The sequence below is a fragment of the Salmo trutta genome, chromosome 3, assembly GCF_901001165.1.
Source record: "Salmo trutta chromosome 3, fSalTru1.1, whole genome shotgun sequence".
NCBI classification, from domain to species: domain Eukaryota; kingdom Metazoa; phylum Chordata; class Actinopteri; order Salmoniformes; family Salmonidae; genus Salmo; species Salmo trutta.
This window is the reverse complement of record NC_042959.1, coordinates 10,134,333-10,154,685: the sequence shown is the minus strand read 5'-3', so window position 1 is coordinate 10,154,685 and position 20,353 is coordinate 10,134,333. Positions and strand designations below refer to the sequence as shown.

General features: G+C 41.4%; 1 protein-coding gene across 1 annotated transcript in view; it reads right to left on the bottom strand.

Annotated features, from left to right (window-relative positions):
- The window catches only part of LOC115167995 (androgen receptor), a 34,864-nt gene that overhangs the window by 11,422 nt on the left and 3,089 nt on the right, over positions 1-20,353 (bottom strand). Inside the window, exons 2-3 of the mRNA XM_029722826.1 lie at positions 13,153-13,292; positions 12,676-12,792 (exon numbers count right to left, since the gene is read on the bottom strand). Of these exons, the coding sequence (XP_029578686.1) occupies positions 12,676-12,792; positions 13,153-13,292 (257 nt within the window). The remainder of the gene's footprint in view (positions 1-12,675; positions 12,793-13,152; positions 13,293-20,353) is intronic.

Below are 20,353 nucleotides of genomic sequence, written 5' to 3'. Positions count from 1 at the left end.
TAATTAGATGTTCATGGGGGCACGGACATCAACTCAAGGGTTTTTAAAATCCACTTCAAATCTGTGTAGATGAAGGGGAGGAGAAAGTTTAACCTGTCTGGGCTAGGGGGCAGTATTTTCACGGCCGGATGAAAAACGTACCCAATTTAAACAGGTTACTACTCTGGCCCAGAAACTAGAATATGCATATTATTAATAGATTTGGATAGAAACCACTCTGAAGTTTCTAAAACTGTTTGAATGGTGTCTGTGAGTATAACAGAACTCATATGGCAGGCAAAAACCTGAGAACAATCCAAGCAGGAAGTGAAAAGTCTGAAAATTGTAGTTCTTTTGATTCTCTATCGAAGCTACAGTGTCTGTGGGGTGACGTTGCACTTCCTAAGGCTTCCATTGGCTGTCTAAAGCCTTCAGAAAGTGGTTTCAGCATTTTCCTGTCACTGGGCAGATAATAGGAGCTCAGTTACTGAGTGGTCTGCCTGGCAACAAAGGGATTGGATATGCGCGGTCACGCGAGCACGCCGTTCCTTCTTTTTCTTCTTGAATGAATATGCTATTGTCCGGTTGGAATATTATCGCAATTTTACGTAAAAAATACCATAAAGATTGATTTTAAACAGCGTTTGACATGCTTCTAAGTACGGTAATGGAACATTTTGACTTTTCGTCTCTTATTCCGCACTCGCGCGTTATGCCTTTGGATAAGTGATCTGTATGCACGAACAAAACGGAGGTATTTGTACATAAATATGGATTATTTCGAACAAAAACAATATTTCTTGTGGAAGTAGCAGTCCTGGGAATGCATTCTGACGAAGATCAGCAAAGGTAAGAGAATATTTCTAATACTAATTCTGAGTTTAGGTTGCCCCGAACTTGGCGGGTGTCTGAATAGCTCCCCGTGATGGCTGAGCTATGTACTCAGAATATTGAAAAATGTGCTTTCTCATTAAAGCTATTTTAAAATCTGACACATCGGTTGCATCCAGGGGTAGTCTATCTATAATTTTTAAAATAATTGTTATATATTTTCTCAACGTTTACGATGAGTATTTTTGTAAATTGATGTGCACATTCACCGGAGGTTTTGGTGGGAATACATTTGCTGAACATCACGCGCCAATGTCAAATGCTGTTTTTGGATATAAATAGGAACTTTATTGAACAAAACATACATGTATTGTGTAACATAATGTCCTAGGAGTGTCATCTGATGAAGATCGTCAAAGGTTGGTGCTTCATTTAGCTGTGTTTTGGGTTTTATTGACAAATGTCCTTGCTTGGAAAATGGCTGTGTGATTATTTTTGTCTATGTACTCTCCTAACATAATCTAATGTTTTGCTTTCGCTGTAAAGCCTTTTTGAAATCGGACAATGTGGTTAGATTAACGAGAAGTTTATCTTTAAAATGGTGTAAAATAGTTCTATGTTTGAGAAAGTTGAATTTTGACATTTTGTTGTTTTTGAATTTGCTACCCTGATATTTCACTGGCTGTGTTAGCGTCCCACCTAGCCCATAGAAGTTAAAGAATAATTTTTAAGCCTTGAGACAATTGAGACATGGATTGTGTATGTGTGCCATTCAGAGGTCAAAAGATTTAAGTGCCCTTGAACGGGTTATGGTAGTAGGTACCTGGCGCACCAGTTTGAGTGTGTCAAGAACTGCTTGGTTTTTCATGCTCAACAGTTTCACGTGTGTATCAAGAATGGTCTTTCACCTGTAGAGGAAATTATTTAATTACCTATTATGTTGTTTAATTAGAAATACTATACTGTTTTACTTAGAAAATTGTCCATTGTCATTTGTTAATATTTCGATACACGCTTGTCTTGTGTGGGTGCGACTGCAATGTGTGACATCCTGTTTTCTCAATCTGCAAGAACTTTGATGTGTGGAAACATGCAGGAAGGAACAGACAATGATGGTAACGTCAGCTATCTTAAATGTGCATAGACAAACTAAATCAGCTTTTTAAATTGAACCCTTATTTAACTAGGCAAGTCAGTTAAGAACAAATTCTTATTTACAATGACGGCCTACCCCGGCTTTCCTTACAAAAGGTTGTTGAGTGTTGAGTGGTTGTTATTGATTGCTTCATTTTTGCTAATCTTATAATAAAGTTTTTTTGAAGAATACTGTCTCTCCTTTCGGTTAGAATTGACACAACACACCCACAGGATATCCAGACACAATGTAATTGAAAATTAAATCAAACACTTCATGAGAGCCCATGGGCTCATGTTGCTCAACATTTCTACAGACTATGCAATTGCGTGAGAAATCAGAGTTTTGATGGCCTCTTTTAAAAAGAGGAGGATCCCATCAGCTTTCTACATGCTAGGCCTACTATATTTATTTCTCAACTTTCCTAATATTAAGCACATTCCTTCGCTTTCCAACAGGAGTATAGCTAGCTGGCTGGCATGAAAATGAAACATGGGAAAAGATGACATGTATATTTTTTTCCTGCCCCTGTTCCGATACAGGTGTAATATAAGTGTCAATTCTAAATGAAAACTAATTTCACACATACAGTGCCTTCGGAAAGTATTCAGACCACTTGACTTTTTCCACATTCTGTTACGTTACAGCCTTATTCTAAAATATATTATTTTTTTAACTCAGCAACCTACACACCCCATAATGACAAAGAGAAAAAATATTTTTTGAAAAGTGTGCAAATTTATATATATAAAAACCATAAATACATTATTTCCATAAGTATTCAGATCCTTTGCTATGAGACTCTAAATTGAGGTGCATCCAGTTTCCGTTGATCATCCTTGAGATGTTTCTACAACTTGATTGGAGTCCACCTGTGGTAAATTCAACTGATTGGACATGATTTGGAAAGGCACACACCTGTCTATATGGGGTCCCACAGTTTACAGTGCATGTCAGAGCAAAAACCAAGCCATGAGGTCAAAGGAATTGTCCGTAGAGCTCCGAGACCAAAAAATGTCTGCAGCATTGAAGGTCCCCAAGAACACAGTGGTCTCCATCATTCTTAAATGGAAGAAGTTTGGAACCACCAAGATTCTTCCTAGAGCTGGCCGCCCTGCCAAACTGAGCAATCTAGAGTTCCTCTGTAGCAATGGGAGAACCTTCCAGAAGGACAACCATCTCTGCAGCCCTTCCCCAATCAGGCCTTTATGGTACAGTGGCCAGACAGAAGCCACTCCTCAATAATTTGCCAAAAAGCACCTATAGACTCTCAGACCATGAGAAACAAGATCCTCTGGTCTGATGAAACCAAGACTGAACTCTTTGGCCTGAATGCCAAGCGTCACATCTGGAGGAAACCTGGCACGATCACTACAGTGAAGCATGGTGGTGGCTGCATCATGCTGTGGGGATGTTTTTCAGCGGCAGGGACTGGGAGATGAGTCAGGATCGAGTGAAATATGAACAATGTAAAGTACATAGAGATCTTGATGAAAACCTACTCCAGAGCGCTCAGGACCTCAGACTGGGGCGAAGGTTCACCTTCCAACAGGACAATGACCTTAAGCACTCAGCCAAGACAATGCAGGAGTGGCTTCGGGACAAGTTACTGAATGTCCTTGAGTGGCCCAGCCAGAGCCCGGACTTGAACCCGATCGAACATCTCTGGAGAGACATGAAAATAGCTGTGCAGCAACGCTCCCCATCCAACCTGACAGAAGTTGAGAGGATCTGCAGAGAAGAATGGGAGAAACTTCCCAAATACAGGTGTGCCAAACTTGTAGTGTCATATCCAAGAAGACTCGAGGCTGCAATCGCTGTCAAAGGTGCTTCAACAAAGTACTGAGTAAAGAGTCTGAATACTTATGTAAATGTGATTTACATTTTTTATTTTATATATAGATGTGCAAAATTGTCTAAAGACCTGTTTTTGCTTTGTCATTATGTGTGTAGTTTGGTGAGGGGGAAAGAAACAAGAATAAGAATTTTTAAAAACAAGAATCCATTTTAGAATAAGACTGTAACCTAACAAAATTAGGAAAAAGTCAAGGGTTCTGAATACTTTCTGTCAGCACTTGTATATTATTTAGTATAGGCTATGTAAAGAAAATATGAAATTAAGAATAGTCTGATGGGTGACAATACTAGCCTATCACTTGTGAGTGATGTATTATCACTTGAATGATGCCCAGCGTGTGCAGTAAGGTAATAAACAGAGCATGCCTTTTTTCCCCCGACTTTTTGAAATCATAGTCGCTCAGCTCATGTAGCCTAGCCCATAGGTCTATATGTTTTTAAAAGTGGCCAAATAACTTCTTAAAATGAAGCGCATTAATCCGCTTTACAACCAGTGTAGAGCCTAACTGGCATACATTGGCGGCGCGTCAGTTTCAAGTTTGGGGAAGATCATTTTCACCTTAAAAATGCACCTTTATAATAAAAGCATTACATGCATAATCGCATTTGCGGTCACTTTTGAGAATAGTGTTTTCCCACTAATTGATTGCATTTTGGAACATTCGCGCTTACAGCCTACTGCCGTGTGTGCATTGCTGCGCTTATAATGTGAAGAAATAGCCAAATAGTTTATCAACATTTTAAGCTAAATGTTCTGATCTGTTGCATCAGCCTCATTGCTTTTAAAAATGTCAGTTGACCGATACAGGTCAACTTTTGTACTATGGGGATAGTAGACTGACATAGACTAGTGCTTTTGCTGTTCGTTAGGCCTACTCATCTTGTTGGCTGTCGAAAAGTAAATGTGGACAGTTCTAAAATCTCCAATATGCACATCGGAATTCGATAAGAGGGATGCGCGCAGTTGCGTCCCCGATGTGTCTGTCTTCACTTGTAGCCTACTTCGGAGCTCAGATGCCTGAGAGAAGAACCTGATCGTGTGACAGGTATTGGCTAATAAGAATTGAGATATCTGAGAGAGTCATGTGAGTGAGAGGTGCTGCCGGGAGAAGGGAATTATAATTATTATATTCAACCCACGGGCACAACGGCTACTTTGGCAGCAAAATACATGTATGTTTTATGGGGCATTACAGCCAAACAAGGGGATGCCACCGGGAAAAATCGAGGCCTGGTGAAAATATTATCAGATTCTTGTCACATTGTGAATGACAGACTGATGAAGTGTGTGCAGCCTTCACAAGACACAAATCAAAGCTCATGCCTTTCATGTGACATTTTTCAAATGATCATTGGAGTCGCATCATGTAGCTTTAGAATGTATTAAAAATCAAAACATACAGCCCAACGTTTGTATCACAACTAAAGTTGCATAAATAACTTGAAATGAAGCATATAGGCGGACCTGTATCTTTGTTAACCGCTCAACACAGAACAGCTGCAGGTGCGCACTCCTTCAAATTGTTTGGAGAAAACATCCTTTATATTTTATTCAGCTATGTTAAATTGTAATCTTCATACTATAAAATAATATAAAATAATGCCACGGAATTCTAATCAAATCTTGTCTGCTAAATGAACTAGTGTAGTGGTCACAGTGTGGTCCACAGCCATATGCATAGCCAGATCAGGGCCTAACATAAGGACAACTCAGAGTATGCTATTCTGTTCTTCTGAAATGGACTACATTTCCTTCATATCAAGTCTCTTTAGACCTGTCTAAAATAAATAACGGATTTAATGTGATAGTGTAGGCTATATTAAAAGGATTTATTAGACTTTTAAAAATGTAGATGTGCCAAAGGTATGCATCAGTGGCTTGTAGGCTACAGTATGCCTGGAGATGCAAAATGTGTTTATGTTAATTAACTGTAAAAATATTCAACCCCATTATGGCAAGCCTAAACAAGTTCAGAAGTAAACATTTGCTTAACAAGTCACATTAGATGCATGGACTCTGTCTGCATTAATAGTGTTCATCTGTGTACATACAATTATCTGTAAGGTCCCTCAGTCAAGCAGTGAATTTCAACCACAGATTCAACCACAAAGACCAGGAAGGTTTTAAAATGTCTCGCAAAGAAGGGCCCCTATTGGTAGATGTGTAGAAATGTCAAATACACATTTTTTTGTAAGAGTATATCAATACACCCAGTGACTACAAATATACAGGCGTCCTTCCTAACTCAGTTGCCGTAGAGGAAGAAAACTGCTCAGGGATTTTACCATGAAGCCAATGGTGACTTTAAAACAGTTACAGAGTTTAATGGCTGTGATAGGAGAAAAACTGAGGATGTATCAACAACATTGTAAACTCAGCAAAAAAAAGAAACGTCCTCTCACTGTCAGCTGCGTTTATTTTCAGCAAACTTAACATGTGTAAATATTTGTATGAACATAACAAGATTCAACAACTGAGACATAAACTGAACAAGTTCCACAGACATGTGACCAAAAGAAATGGAACAATGTGTCCCTGAACAAAGGGGGGGTCAAAATCAAAAGTAACAGTCAGTATCTGGTGTGGCCACCAGCTGCATTAAGTACTGCAGTGCATCTCTTCCTCATGGACTGCATCAGATTTGCCAGTTCTTGCTGTGAGATGTTACCCCACTCTTCCACCAAGGCACCTGCAAGTTCCTGGACATTTCTGGCGGGAATGGCCCTAGCCCTCACCCTCCGATCCAAAAGCTCCCAGACGTGCTCAATGGGATTGAGATCCAGGCTCTTCGATGGCCGTGGCAGAACACTGACATTCCTGTCTTGCAGGAAATCACGCACAGAACGAGTAGTATGGTTGGTGGCATTGTCATGTCAGGATGAGCCTGCAGGAAGGGTACCACATGAGGGAGGAGGATGTCTTCCATGTAACGCACAGCGTTGAGATTGCCTGGAATGACAACAAGCTCAGTCCGATGATGCTGTGACACACCGCCACAGACCATGACGGCCCCTCCACCTCCAAATCGATCCCGCTCCAGAGTACAGGTGAAACGCTTATTCCTTCTACGATAAACGCAAATCCGACCATCACCCCCGGTGAGACAAAACCGCGACTCATCAATGAAGAGCACTTTTTGCCAGTCCTGTCTAGTCCAGCGGCGGGGGGTTTGTGCCCATAAGCAACGTTGTTGTCGGTGATGTTTGGTGAGGACCTGCCTTACAACAGGTCTACAAGCCCTCAGTCCAGCCTCTCTCAGACTATTGCGGACAGTCTGAGCACTGATGGAGGGATAGTATGTTCCTGTTGTAACTCGGGCAAATATTGAGGACTCATGTTAAAAGGAACCACCAGCTTTCATATGTTCTCATGTTCTGAGCAAGGAACTTAAACATTAGCTTTTTTACATGGCACATATTACACTTTTACAACACTGTGTTTTTGCATTATTTAAACCAAATTGAACATGTTTCATTACTTATTTATCTATTATATTAAGTTAAAATAAGTGTTCATTGTTCATTCAGTATTGTTGAAATTGTCTTTATTACACATAGATATACATATATACATATATATATATACATACACACATATATACATATATATATATATATATATATGTGTGTGTATGTGTATATATATGTATATGTATGTATGTATGTATATACATACATACATACATACATACATACATACATACAAAAAAATCAGCCGATTAACCGTTATCGGCTTTTTTTGGTCCTCCAATAATCCGTATCGGCGTTCAAAAATCATAATCGGTCGACCTCTAGTAGGCAACAACACATATGCCACACTGATCCTCAACACAGGGGCCCCTAAGGGGTGTGTGCTTAGTCCCCTCCTGTACTCCCTGTTCACCCACGACTGCGTGGCCAAGCACGACTCCAACACCATCATTAAGTTTGCTGACGACACAACAGTGGTAGGCTGACCACCGAAGGTCAGGGACCTGACAGTGTGGTGCCAGGACTAGAACCTCTCCCTCAATGTGAGAAAGACAAAGGAGATGATCGTGGACTACAGGAAAAGGCGGGCCGATCAGGCCACCATTAACATCGACGGGGCTGTAGCGGAGTGGGTCGAGAGTAGAGGTCGACCGATTAATCGGAATGGCCGATTAATTAGGGCCGATTTCAAGTTTTCATTTTTTTACACCTTTATTTAACTAGGCAAGTCAGTTAAGAACACATTCTTATTTTCAATGACGGCCGGACAACGGTGGGTTAACTGCCTTGTTCAGGGGCAGAACGACAGATTTTTACCTTGTCAGCTTGGGGATTCAATCTTGCAACCTTACGGTTAACTAGTCCAACGCTCTAACCACCTGCCTTACATTGCACTCCACGACGAGCCTGCCTGTTACGCGAATGCAGTAAGAAGCCAAGGTAGGTTGCTAGCTAGCATTAAACTTATCTTATAAAAAAACAATCAATCAATCATAATCACTAGTTAACCACACATGGTTGATGAGGTTGCTAGCTAGCATTAAACTTATCTTATAAAAAAACAATCAATCAATCATAATCACTAGTTAACCACACATGGTTGATGATATTACTAGTTTATCTAGTGTGTCCTGCATTGCATATAATCGATGCGGTGCGCGTTCGCGAAAAAGGACTGTCGTTGCTCCAATGTGTACCTAACCATAAACATCAATGCCTTTCTTAAAATCAATACACAAGTATATATTTTTAAACCTGCATATTTAGTTAATATTGCCTGCTAACATGAATTTCTTTTAACTAGGGAAATTGTGTCACTTCTCTTGCAACAGAGTCAGGGTATATGCAGCAGTTTGGGCCGCCTGGCTCGTGGCGAACTGTGTGAATACTATTTCTTCCTAACAAAGACAGCCAACTTCGCCAAACAGGGGAAGATTTAACAAAAGCGCATTTGCGAAAAAAAACACAATCGTTGCACGACTGTACCTAACCATAAACATCAATGCCTTTCTTAAAATCAATACACAATAATATATTTTTAAACCTGCATATTTAGCTAAAAGAAATCCAGGTTAGCAGGCAATATTAACCAGGTGAAATTATGTCACTTCTCTTGCGTTCATTGCACGCAGAGTCAGGGTATATGCAACAGTTTGGGCCGCCTGGCTAGTTGCGAACTAATTTGCCAGAATTTTACGTAAATATGACATAACATTGAAGGTTGTGCAGTGTAACAGGAATATTTAGACTTATGGATGCCACCCGTTAGATAAAATACGGAACGGTTCCGTATTTCACTGAAAGGAAAAACGTTTTGTTTTCGAGATGATAGTTTCCAGATTCGACCATATTAATGACCTAAGGCTCGTATTTCTGTGTGTTATTATGTTATAATTAAGTCTATGATTTGATAGAGCAGTCTGACTGAGCGATGGTAGGCACCAGCAGGCTCGTAAGCATTCATTCAAACAGCACTTTCGTGCGTTTTGCCAGCAGCCCTTCGCAATGCTTCAAGCATTGCGCTGTTTATGACTTCAAGCCTATCAACTCCCGAGATTAGGCTGGTGTAACCGATGTGAAATGGCTAGCCAGTTAGCGGGGTGTGTGCTAATAGCGTTTCAAACGTCACTCGCTCTGAGACTTGGAGTAGTTGTTCCCCTTGCTCTGCATGGGTAACGCTGCTTCGAGGGTGGCTGTTGTCGATGTGTTCCTGGTTCGAGCCCAGGTAGGAGCGAGGAGAGGGACGGAAGCTATACTGTTACACTGGCAATACTAAAGTGCCTATAAGAACATCCAATAGTCAAAGGTATATGAAATACAAATCGTATAGAGAGAAATAGTCCTATAATTCCTATAATAACTACAACCTAAAACTTCTTACCTGGGAATATTGAAGACTCATGTTAAAAGGAACCACCAGCTTTCATATGTTCTCATGTTCTGAGCAAGGAACTTAAAAGTTAGCTTTCTTACATGGCACATATTAGACTTTTACTTTCTTCTCCAACACTTTGTTTTTACATTATTTAAACCAAATTGAACATGTTTCATTATTTATTTGAGGCTAAATTGATTTTATTGATGTATTATATTAAGTTAAAATAAGTGTTAATTCAGTATTGTTGTAATTGTCATTATTACAAATAAATAAATAAAAATCGGCCGATGTAATCGGCATCGCCGGGTTTTGGTCCTTCAATAATCGGTATCGGCGTTGAAAAATCATAATCGGTCGACCTCTAGTCGAGAGTCTCAAGCTCCTTGGTGTCCCTACCACCATTACATTTACATTTACGTCATTTAACAGACGCTCTTATCCAGAGCGACTTACAAAATGGTGCATTCACCTTATGATATCCAGTGGAACAACCACTTTACAATAGTACATCTATATCTTTTTTTTGGGGGGGGGTTAGAAGGATTACTTAATCCTATCCCAGGTATTCCTTAAAGAGGTGGGGTTTCAGGTGTCTCCGGAAGGTGGTGATTGACTCCGCTGTCCTGGCGTCGTGAGGGAGCTTGTTCCACCATTGGGGTGCCAAAGCAGCGAACAGTTTTGACTGGGCTGAGCGGGAACTGTGCTTCCGCAGAGGTAGGGGGGCCAGCAGGCCAGAGGTGGATGAACGCAGTGCCCTTCTTTGGGTGTAGGGACTGATCAGAGCCTGAAGGTACGGAGGTGCCGTTCCCCTCACAGCTCCGTAGGCAAGCACCATGGTCTTGTAGCAGATGCGAGCTTCAACTGGAAGTCAGTGGAGTGTGCGGAGGAGCGGGGTGATGTGAGAGAACTTGGGAAGGTTGAACACCAGACGGGCTGCGGAGCTCTGGATGAGTTGTAGGGGAAACACACCAAGACAGTCGTGAAGAGGGCCCGACAACACCTTTTCCCCCTCAGGAGACTGAAAAGATTTGGCATGGGTCCCCAGATCCTCAAAAAGTTCTACTAGCTGCACCATCGAGAGTATCCTGACCGGTTGCATCACCACCTGGTATGGCAACTGCTCGGCATCCGACCATAAAGCGCTACAGAGGGTAGTGCGTACAGCACAGTACATCACTGGGGCCAATCTTCCTGCCATCCAAGACCGATATATTAGGTTTTCGAGGATGGCCCCCAAAAATATTTAAAACCCCAGTCACCTAAGTCATAGACTGTTCTCTCTGCTACCGCATTGCGAGGGTTACCGGAGCGCAAAGTCTGGGACCAAAAAGCTCCTTAACAGTGTGAGAGCAAAATTGTAAGATTATGTTATAATACTGTAGTTGCATCAAATGGTTGTTTTATGCAACAGAATAGAGGGTTCTTATAATTCTATCGTGTCTGTGTGAACTGAAAGTGGGCCTCTAGGAGATTTAACACTGACAGGAGATTTACGATGTCTTTGGGTGATACCGCATTCCAGAGTAGGAGTTAATGTTTCTCTTCTATAAGGTACCAGGGAGAGATGGCTCGGGGCCAGACCCTGTTTTCTACACAACGAGAACAGTTCTTACAGTTTTTTTTGTCTGCTGTGAATTATAAGTATTTTTCATAGAAATCTTATCTTATGTATTGTTATTTTATTGTGTTACTTCTTTAGTTTGGCCCTGTCCGGGGGTATCATCGGATGGGGCCACAGTGTCTCCTGACCCCTCCTGACTCAGCCTCCAGTATTTACGCTGCAGTAGTTTGTGTCGGGGGGCTAGGGTCAGTCTGTTATATCTGGAGTATTTCGCCTGTCTTATCCGGTGTCCTGTGTGAATTTAACTATGCTCTCTCTAATTCTCTCTTTCTTTCTTTCTTTCTCTCTCTCTCTCGAAGGACCTGTGCCCTAGAACCATGCCTCAGGACTACCTGGCATGATGACTCCTTGTTGTCCCCAGTCCACCTGGCCGTGCTGCTGCTCCAGTTTCAACTGTTCTGCCTGCAGCTATGGAACTCTGACCTGTTCACTGTGATTACTATTATTTGACCATGATGGTCATTTATCAACATTTGAACATCTTGGCCATGTTATGTTATAATCTCCACCCGGCACAGCCAGAAGAGGACTGGCCACCCCTCATAGCCTGGTTCCTCTCTAGGTTTCTTCCTAGGTTTTAGCCTTTCTAGGGAGCTTTTCCTAGCCACTGTACTTCTACACCTGCATTGCTTGCTGTTTGGGGTTTTAGGCTGGGTTTCTGTGCAGCACTTTGACATATCAGCTGATGTAAGAAGGGCTATATAAATAAATGTTGATTTGATTTATTTAGTAAATATTTTTTCAACTCTATTTCTTGAACTGCATTGTTGGTTAAGGGCTTGTAAGTAAGCATTTCACAGTAAGGTGTTGTAACAGACACCTGTTGTATTCGGCGCATGTGACAAATAACATTTGATTTGATTTTGAAATCTACACTGGATTGCTCACCAAGTAGACAGTGAATGTTCATGAGTGGCGGAGCTGCAGACTGACAGACTTTAATCTGCTTGAAAATCTATGGGAAGACCTGAAAATAGCTGTCTAGCTATGATCAACAACCAATTTGACAGAATTTTCAAATAATAATTGCACAATTTGACACGACAGTATTGTCTCTATAGAACCTCACAAGAAGTTCTATAAAATGTCCCTTTGCTATCGTCATTGTGAAAACTGTCAAAGAGAGAGAGACAGACAGAAAATCCCACTATTTTACCACGCCTGCTTCTGTATACCAGCTGTTGGTAGCTGAAAGGGGTAGGGGGGAAAAAACATGGTCAATTAAAACCTGAAGACCTAGTCATGATTCCTGCTTTTTCATAGACCCTGTAACCAAAATACAGGTGTGTCTAGCCTTCCTCCCCTCTTTATCTCTGCTCCCTTCTTCTCTCCCTTCTTTTTCATTATCTCTTTCACTCCCTCTCTCCATTTAACAGTCATGTATGTTATGGTAAAAGTTGTTACCTTTGAGGCTCATTCCAGACTGGAAGCATCTGCTGAGACGACAGGAAGGACAGTTCTTCCTCCTCAGCTTATCGATGGTGCAGTCATTACGGCTGGCGCACAGGTGATTCTGCTTACCTGGGGACACAATAACAAACGAGGCTGCTTCAGGGGAATTGGGTATCCCATTTCGTGTGCAAGGGTGTTTTTGGTTTTACTATCCTTGTGGGGACCAGAAGTGCTCACAAGGATAGTAAAACAAGGACAAGTGGGGACATTTCTCCAGTCCCCACAGGGGAAAAGGCTATTTTAGGCTTAGGGGTTAGGTTTATGAGTTAGGGTTAGGGAAAATAGGATTTTGAATGGGAATCAATTGTTTGGTCCCCACAAGGATAGTAAGACAAACGTATGTGTGCGAGTGTATGTGTATGGCGTGTGTGCGTTTGTGTCGTGTTTGATGTGTGTGTGTATGTGCGTGCATGAGTGTGTGTGGCTCACTCTCTGCGGCCCTCTTGAAGAACACCTTGCAACTCCCACAGGTAACAGCTCCATAGTGACAGCCTGACGCCTCGTCTCCACATACCTTACACACCCTCCGGTCTGAGAAATACACCCTCACTGGCAACATATCCTCACATCTGAAAAACACACACATCTGTAAACACACAAACACACCTAAAACTCTTTTAGATCTTACAGATACACCCTCACTTCTGAAAAGCACCTACCTGACTAGCTGCCTATACCTGCCTATCTGCACATACCTGCCTATTGATGATTGGGATTGAGTCATTAGGATTCTTTTTCCTTCATTTAGCAACAGAATCTGTTTACCAGATATGGTGTGGAATACGGGCTCAGGTCGACTTTACACCACTTTTGAGCTATGACAAGTCTGACAAATGTTACATTTTAAGTTAGCCAGCTATCATCCGTTTAAAGGGCGACTGGACTTTCTGGTTTGGCCGTGTTTTAGATTTGGTTAATAAAAAAATGCTAGCGGCCTGACTGAATTCAAACGAGTTGGTTTCGGGGTGTGGTTTGATGTGGGTGTCTTGTGTGTTCACAGGTGGAAAAGTTAGCCAAATAATTTCGCAAATTTGCTTCAGCCAGCTGGTGTGCGACCGTGGCAAAGTTGGTTTGACATTAGATAGCATATCTACAGTGCATTTTGAAAGTTTTCAGACCCCTTCACTTTTTCCACATTTTATTACGTTACAGCCTTATTCTAAAATTGATTGATTTGTTTTTTTCTCTCATCAACCTACACACAATACCCCATAATAACAAAGCAAAAACTGGTTTTTAGACATTTTTGCAAATGTATAAAAAATTGAAAAACTGAAATATCACATTTACATAAGTATTCAGACCCTTTACTCAGTACTTTGTTGAAGCACCTTTGGCAGCGATTACAGCCTTGAGTCTTCTTGGGTATGACGCTACAAGCTTGGCACACTTGTACTTAGGACATTCAAAGACCTGTCCCGAAGCCACGCCTGCGTTGTCTTGGCTGTGTGCTTAGAGTCGTTGTCCTGTTGGAAGGTGAACCTTCGCCCCTGTATGAGGTCCTGAGCGTTCTGGAGCAGGTTTTCATCAAAGATCTTTCTGTACTTTGCTATGTTCATCTTTCCTCAATCCTGACTAGTCTCCCAGTCCTTGCCGCTTAAAAACATCCCCATAGAATGATGCTGCCACAACCTTGCTTCACCGTTGGGATGGTATTGGCCAGGTGATGAGTGGTGCCTGGTTTCCTCCAGATGTGACGTTTGGCATTCAGGCCAAAGAGTTCAATCTTGGCTTTCATCAGATCAGATAATCAGTGGGTGGCTTCCGTCTGGCCACTCCACCATAAATGCCTGATTGGTGGAGTGCTGCAGAGATGGTTGTCCTTCTGGAAGGAATCTCCACAGAAGAAATCTGGAGCTCTGTTAGAGTGACCATCGGGTTCTGGGTCACCTACCTGACCAAGTCCCTTCCTCCCTAATTGCTCAGTTTGGCCGGGTGGCCAGCTCTAGGAAGAGTCTTGGTGGTTCCAATATTCTTCCATTTAAGAATGATTGAGCCCACTGTGATCTTGGGGACCTTTAATGCTGCAGACATTTTTTGTTACCCTTCCCCAGATCTGTGCCTGGACACAATCATGTCTCGGAGCTCTACGGACAATTCCTTCAGCCTCATGGCTTGGTTTTTTCTCTGACATGCACTGTCAACTGTGGGAGCTTATTTAGACAGATGTGTGCCTTTCCAAATCATATCCAATCAATTGAACCTGAGCTCAATTTCAAGTCTCATAGCAAAGGGTCTGACTACTTATGTAATAAGGATTTTTTTTTTTTAATTTTTAATAAATTTGTTAAAATTGATTAAAAAAAAGTTTTTTGCTTTTTCATTATGGGGTATTGTGTGTACATTGATGAGGAAAAATGTTTTATTCAATACATTTTAGAATAAGGCTGTAACATAACAAAATGTGGAAAAAGTGATGTAGTCTGAATAATTTCCGAATGCACTGTATAAATGAAATGGTCCTTGAATGTTAATTAATGAAACTTGATTAATATCTACTACTAGACCTTTGACTGACCCATTACCCCACAGCCTTGGCATTAAGTGTGATATTATTATTAACAGGGGCGCAACTTACACTCCACCCCACATTCCGAAATTGCATTTTTGTGTTTTATAATGGAAATGTGATACTAAACGGGGCAACAGTGTGCTTTAGGACCAGTCGGACGCCACCGAGCGGTCGGGTAGGCTGTTCGGAGTGTTTATCTGACTGAAGAAAATACAAATACACTACCGTTCAAAAGTTTGGGGTCACTTAGAAATGTTTTTGAAAGAAAAGCACATTTTCTGTCCATTAAAATAACATAAAAGTGTTCAGAAATACACTGTAGACATTGTTAATGTTGTAAATGACTATTGTAGCTGGAAATTGCTGATTTTTAATGGAATATCTACATAGGGGTACAGAGGCCCATTATCAGCAACCATCACTCCTGTGTTCCAATGGCACGTTGTGTTAGCTAATCCAAGTTTATCATTTTAAAAGGCTAATTGATCATTAAAAAACCCTTTTGCAATTATGTTAGCACAGCTGAAAACTGTTGTTCTGATTAAAGAAGCAATAAAACTGGCCTTCTTTAGACTAGTTGAGTATCTGGAGCATCAGCATTTGTGGGTTCAATTACAGGCTCAAAATTGTCAGAAACAAAGACATTTCTTCTGAAACTCGTCAGTCTATTCTTGTTCTGAGAAATGAAGGCTATTCCATGCAAGAAATTGCCAAGAAACGGCATATCTCATACAACGCTGTGTACTACTCCCTTCACAGAACAGCGCAAACTGGCCCTAACCAGAATAGAAAGAGGAGTGGGAGGCCGCGGTGCACAACTGAGCAAGAGGACAAGTACATTAGAGTTGCTGGTCTTCTAGGCAGAGTTGCAAAGAAAAAGCCATATCTCAGACTGGCCAATAAAAATTAAATATTAAGATGGGCAAAAGAACACAGACAATGGACAGAGGAACTCTGCCTAGAAGGCCAGCATCCCGGAGTCGCCTCTTCACTGTTGACGTTCAGACTGGTGTTTTGCAGGTACTATTTAATGAAGCTACCAGTTGAGGATTGTGAGGCGTCTGTTTCTCATACTAGACACTCTAATGTAATAAACGTATCCTCTGCAGCAGAGGTAACTCTGGGTAATCTTTTCCTGTGGCGGTCCTCATGAGATCCAGTTTCATCATAGCACTTGATGGTTTTCGCAACTGCACTTGAAGAAACGTTCAAAGTTCTTGAAATGTTCCGTGTTGACTGACCTTTATGTCTTAAAGCAATGATGGACTGTCGTTTCTCTTTGCTTGTTTGAGCTGTTCTTGCCATAATATGGACTTGGTCTTTTACCAAATAGGGCTATCTTCTGTATACCACCTAGGGTTGCAAAGGGTCGGAAACTTTCCGGTAAATTTCTGGAAATTTTCCATGGGAAGTTAAGCCCTGGAATTTGGAGAATTTTGCTTAATTTCTTCAAAAAAAAAGTTAGCTTATAACAGTGAACATTTTTGTGGGATACACATAAGGCAATTCTAGGTCTTCTGGCATATTTTGGTTAAACTATCCCCAATTCTCCCAATTCAATGGAATTGCAACCCTCTGCATGCACAGTACATTCTTCCATCACATGTACAGTGCACTCTTCCATCACATGTAAAGCTGTGATGGACACTAATGTGATGCTTTTCGAGCCCACACTGCTACACTGTCTGAGCCAAGGACTACATGCTTTCTGGTAAATTTTGATTACAATATTGGTTGGTGTGAATATATTTTCTATGACATACATGATTTTTGTTAACTAATAAATAGTAGCTTACAGCAAAGTGTGTTTAAATAATTTCTAACTTGTTAACAATTTCAAATCTTTACAGGAAACTGCCACGGGCACTATCTGATGTGTGGAGACATTTCACTGCAGCTAAAGTAGAAGGAAAAGCTGTGTACATTTGCAAATACTGTGCCAAATCATATGTGAAGAATGCAACAAAGATGCAGAATCATCTGGCCAAGTGCATAAAGTTCCCTCAGCACTCACAGCAAGCAACCTCTGACAAAAGTGATGAAAAATGATGAATCAGACACCTTATCTATAGCAACAGCTCTTGGTCTTCCTGGAATCCAAAGTTTTTTTGACTCAATGGAGGAACGTAGTCAGAGAAATTCTGATGAATGTCTTGCTCGAGCTGTGTATGCAACTGGTTCACCTCTGATGCTCACAGGCAAAGTGTGTTGGAAGAGATTTCTGAAGGTTCTTCGCCCAGCATACACCCCTCCATCCAGACATGCTTTATCTACTAATTTGCTGGATGCAGAGTTCAAACAGAGTTCAAGTGAAGGTCAAGAAAATCATAAAGCAGACTGTTTTGCAATCATCTCTGATGGGTGGTCGAATGTTTGTGGGCAAGGAATAATTACCTACATAATCTCCACCCCTCAACCAGTATTCTACAAGAGCACAGACACAAGCGACAACAGACACACCAGTCTCTACATTGCAGATGAGCTGAAGGCAGGTATCATGACCTTGGACCACAGAAGGTATTTGCACTGGTGACAGACAATGCTGCGAACATGAAGGCTGCTTGGTCTAAAGTGGAGGAGTCCTACCCTCACATCACACCCATTGGCTATGCTGCTCATGCATTGAATCTGCTCCTCAAGGACATCATGGCACTGAAAACAATGGATACACTCTGCAAGAGCGCCAAGGAAATGGTTAGGTATGTGAAGGGTCATCAAGTTATAGCAGCAATCGCCCCCTCACCAAGCAAAGTGAGAAGAATAAGAGCACCACATTGAAGCTGTCCAGCAACACCCGTTGGGGTGGTGTTGTCATCATGTTTGACAGTCTCCTGGAGGGGAAGGAGTCTCTCCAAGAAATGGCCATATCACAGTCTGCCGATATGGACAGCCCCATCAAGAGGATCCTCCTGGACGTTGTATTTTGGGAGAGAGTGGTAAGCAGCCTGAAACTCCTGAAACCTATAGCAGTAACCATTGCACGGATTGATGGAGACAATTCCATCCTGTCTGATGTTCAGACTCTGCTTGCAGATGTAAAAGAAGAAATCCATACTGCCTGTCCACTTCACTATTGCTCCAAGGAGAGGAAACTGCAGTTCTGAAATACATCAAAAAGCGTGAAGACTTCTGCCTATAGCCCGTAGTACACGCCGCAGCGTACATGTTGGACCCCAAGTATGCTAGCAGGAGCACCCAGTCTGGTGCAGAGATCAACAAGGCCTATGGTGTCATCACTACCGTGTCTCGCTACCTTGGCCTGGATGAGGGCAAGGTTCTTGGCAGTCTGGCGAAGTACACTTCCAAGCAAGGGCTTTGGGATGGAGATGCAATATGGCAGTCGTGCCAACATATCTCTTCAGCCACCTGGTGGAAGGGACTTTGTGGATCTCAGGCTCTTTCCCCTGTAACCTCCATCATCCTCCAAATCCCACCAACATCAGCTGCCTCGGAGCGCAACTGGTCCTTGTTTGGGAACACACACACCAAAGCACGCAACAGGCTGACCAATACAAGGGTTGGCCATCTGGGCAAATTTGAGACTTTTTGAGCCTGACCACAAGACATCCTCAACAAAGTTGGAAAGTGACAGTGAAGATGAGGCCTCAGAGTCTTATGTTCAAGAGGTGGACATTGAGGAGGTCCAGAGAGAAGACATGGAAGCCTGAGAGGAAGACAACCAAAGCTTTAATTTCTAGACTATAATTTGAGAAATGTATGTTGAAAACGTTTTTGTGAGATGCGATGGATCATTGGGGATCATTGAATATTCCCATTATTTTGTTGAAAATCATCCATGTGAAGAGTCAACTCATTTAATTAAAGTTCAATTCGTAACTAAATTGTTGTTTTTTCTTTCTATTGGAAGGATTTAATCATTTTTAATGTCTACTTATGATAAGGTAAAAGGTTTGTTTCTTTCACCATATGATATGGTAAATATATCCAATGCAAAAAACATCTACATTTATATGGTATTAATATTAATTTGCATTTCCGTTAATTCCCCTATATTCCCGTTAATTCCCACAGAAAGTTTCCACCTCTGAATATTCCTCAAAATGTGCAACCTTAATACCACCCCTACCTTGTCACAACACAACTGATTGCCTCAAACGCATTTAGAGGGAAAGAAATTCCACAAATTAACTTTAACAAGGCACACCTGTTAATTGAAATGCATTTCAGGTGACTACCTCATGAAGCTGGTTGAGAGAATGCCAAGAGTGTGCAAAGCTGTCATCAAGGCAAAGGGTGGCTACTTTGAAGAATCTCAAATATATTTTGTTTTGTATAACACTTTTTTAGTTACTACATGATTCCTTGTGTGTTATTTCAGAGTTTAGATTTTTTGTGTGGAATTGTTATATTACTTGTTAGATATTGCTGCACAGTCAGAACTAGAAGCACAAGCATTTCGCTACACTCACAATAACATCTGCTAAAAATGTGTGTGTGTGACCAATACAATTTGATTTGATTCCAACCTTTTGACTGGTACTGTATATTATGTCCCAAAGCTGTGCCCCTGATTATTAAAGCTGCAATGTGTCACTTTTTTGGGCTGCCTGACCAAATTCACATAGAAATGTGAGTTATAGATCTGTCATTCTCATTGAAAGCATGTCTAAGACGCGGTATATCTTTTCTATGTGCGCTGTTTCTATACTTCTCATGCTTAAGTTTGTTTTTTGCATCTTTTACTTTCGGCTTTGTACACCAGCTTTAAACAGCAGAAAATACAATATGTTTGCTTATGGAAAATATATTTCACAGATCTTTAGATGGAACAATGATTTTCTACACTATACTCGCTTGTTTTGGTCACATTAACTGAAATTAGGCAGACTATTAGAATTTTAGCAACTGGAAATGGCTGAGCGATTTCTGCATAAGTGCATCTTTAAGTGTGTGTGTGAGTGTTGCCTAATGTCCTACTGGGCCGGCGGATTGAGACTAAATACATTACACCTGGTTAGTTGAAAGCCAGCGGATAGTTGACTGGAAGCCTATTACTCTAATACCCCTTATATAAACACTGGTTAGGGAAGTAAACAGTTGTGTCAGGGGCAGACCCACTGGTGTGTAGTAGTCACTAGACGGCCATGCTGGAAAAGA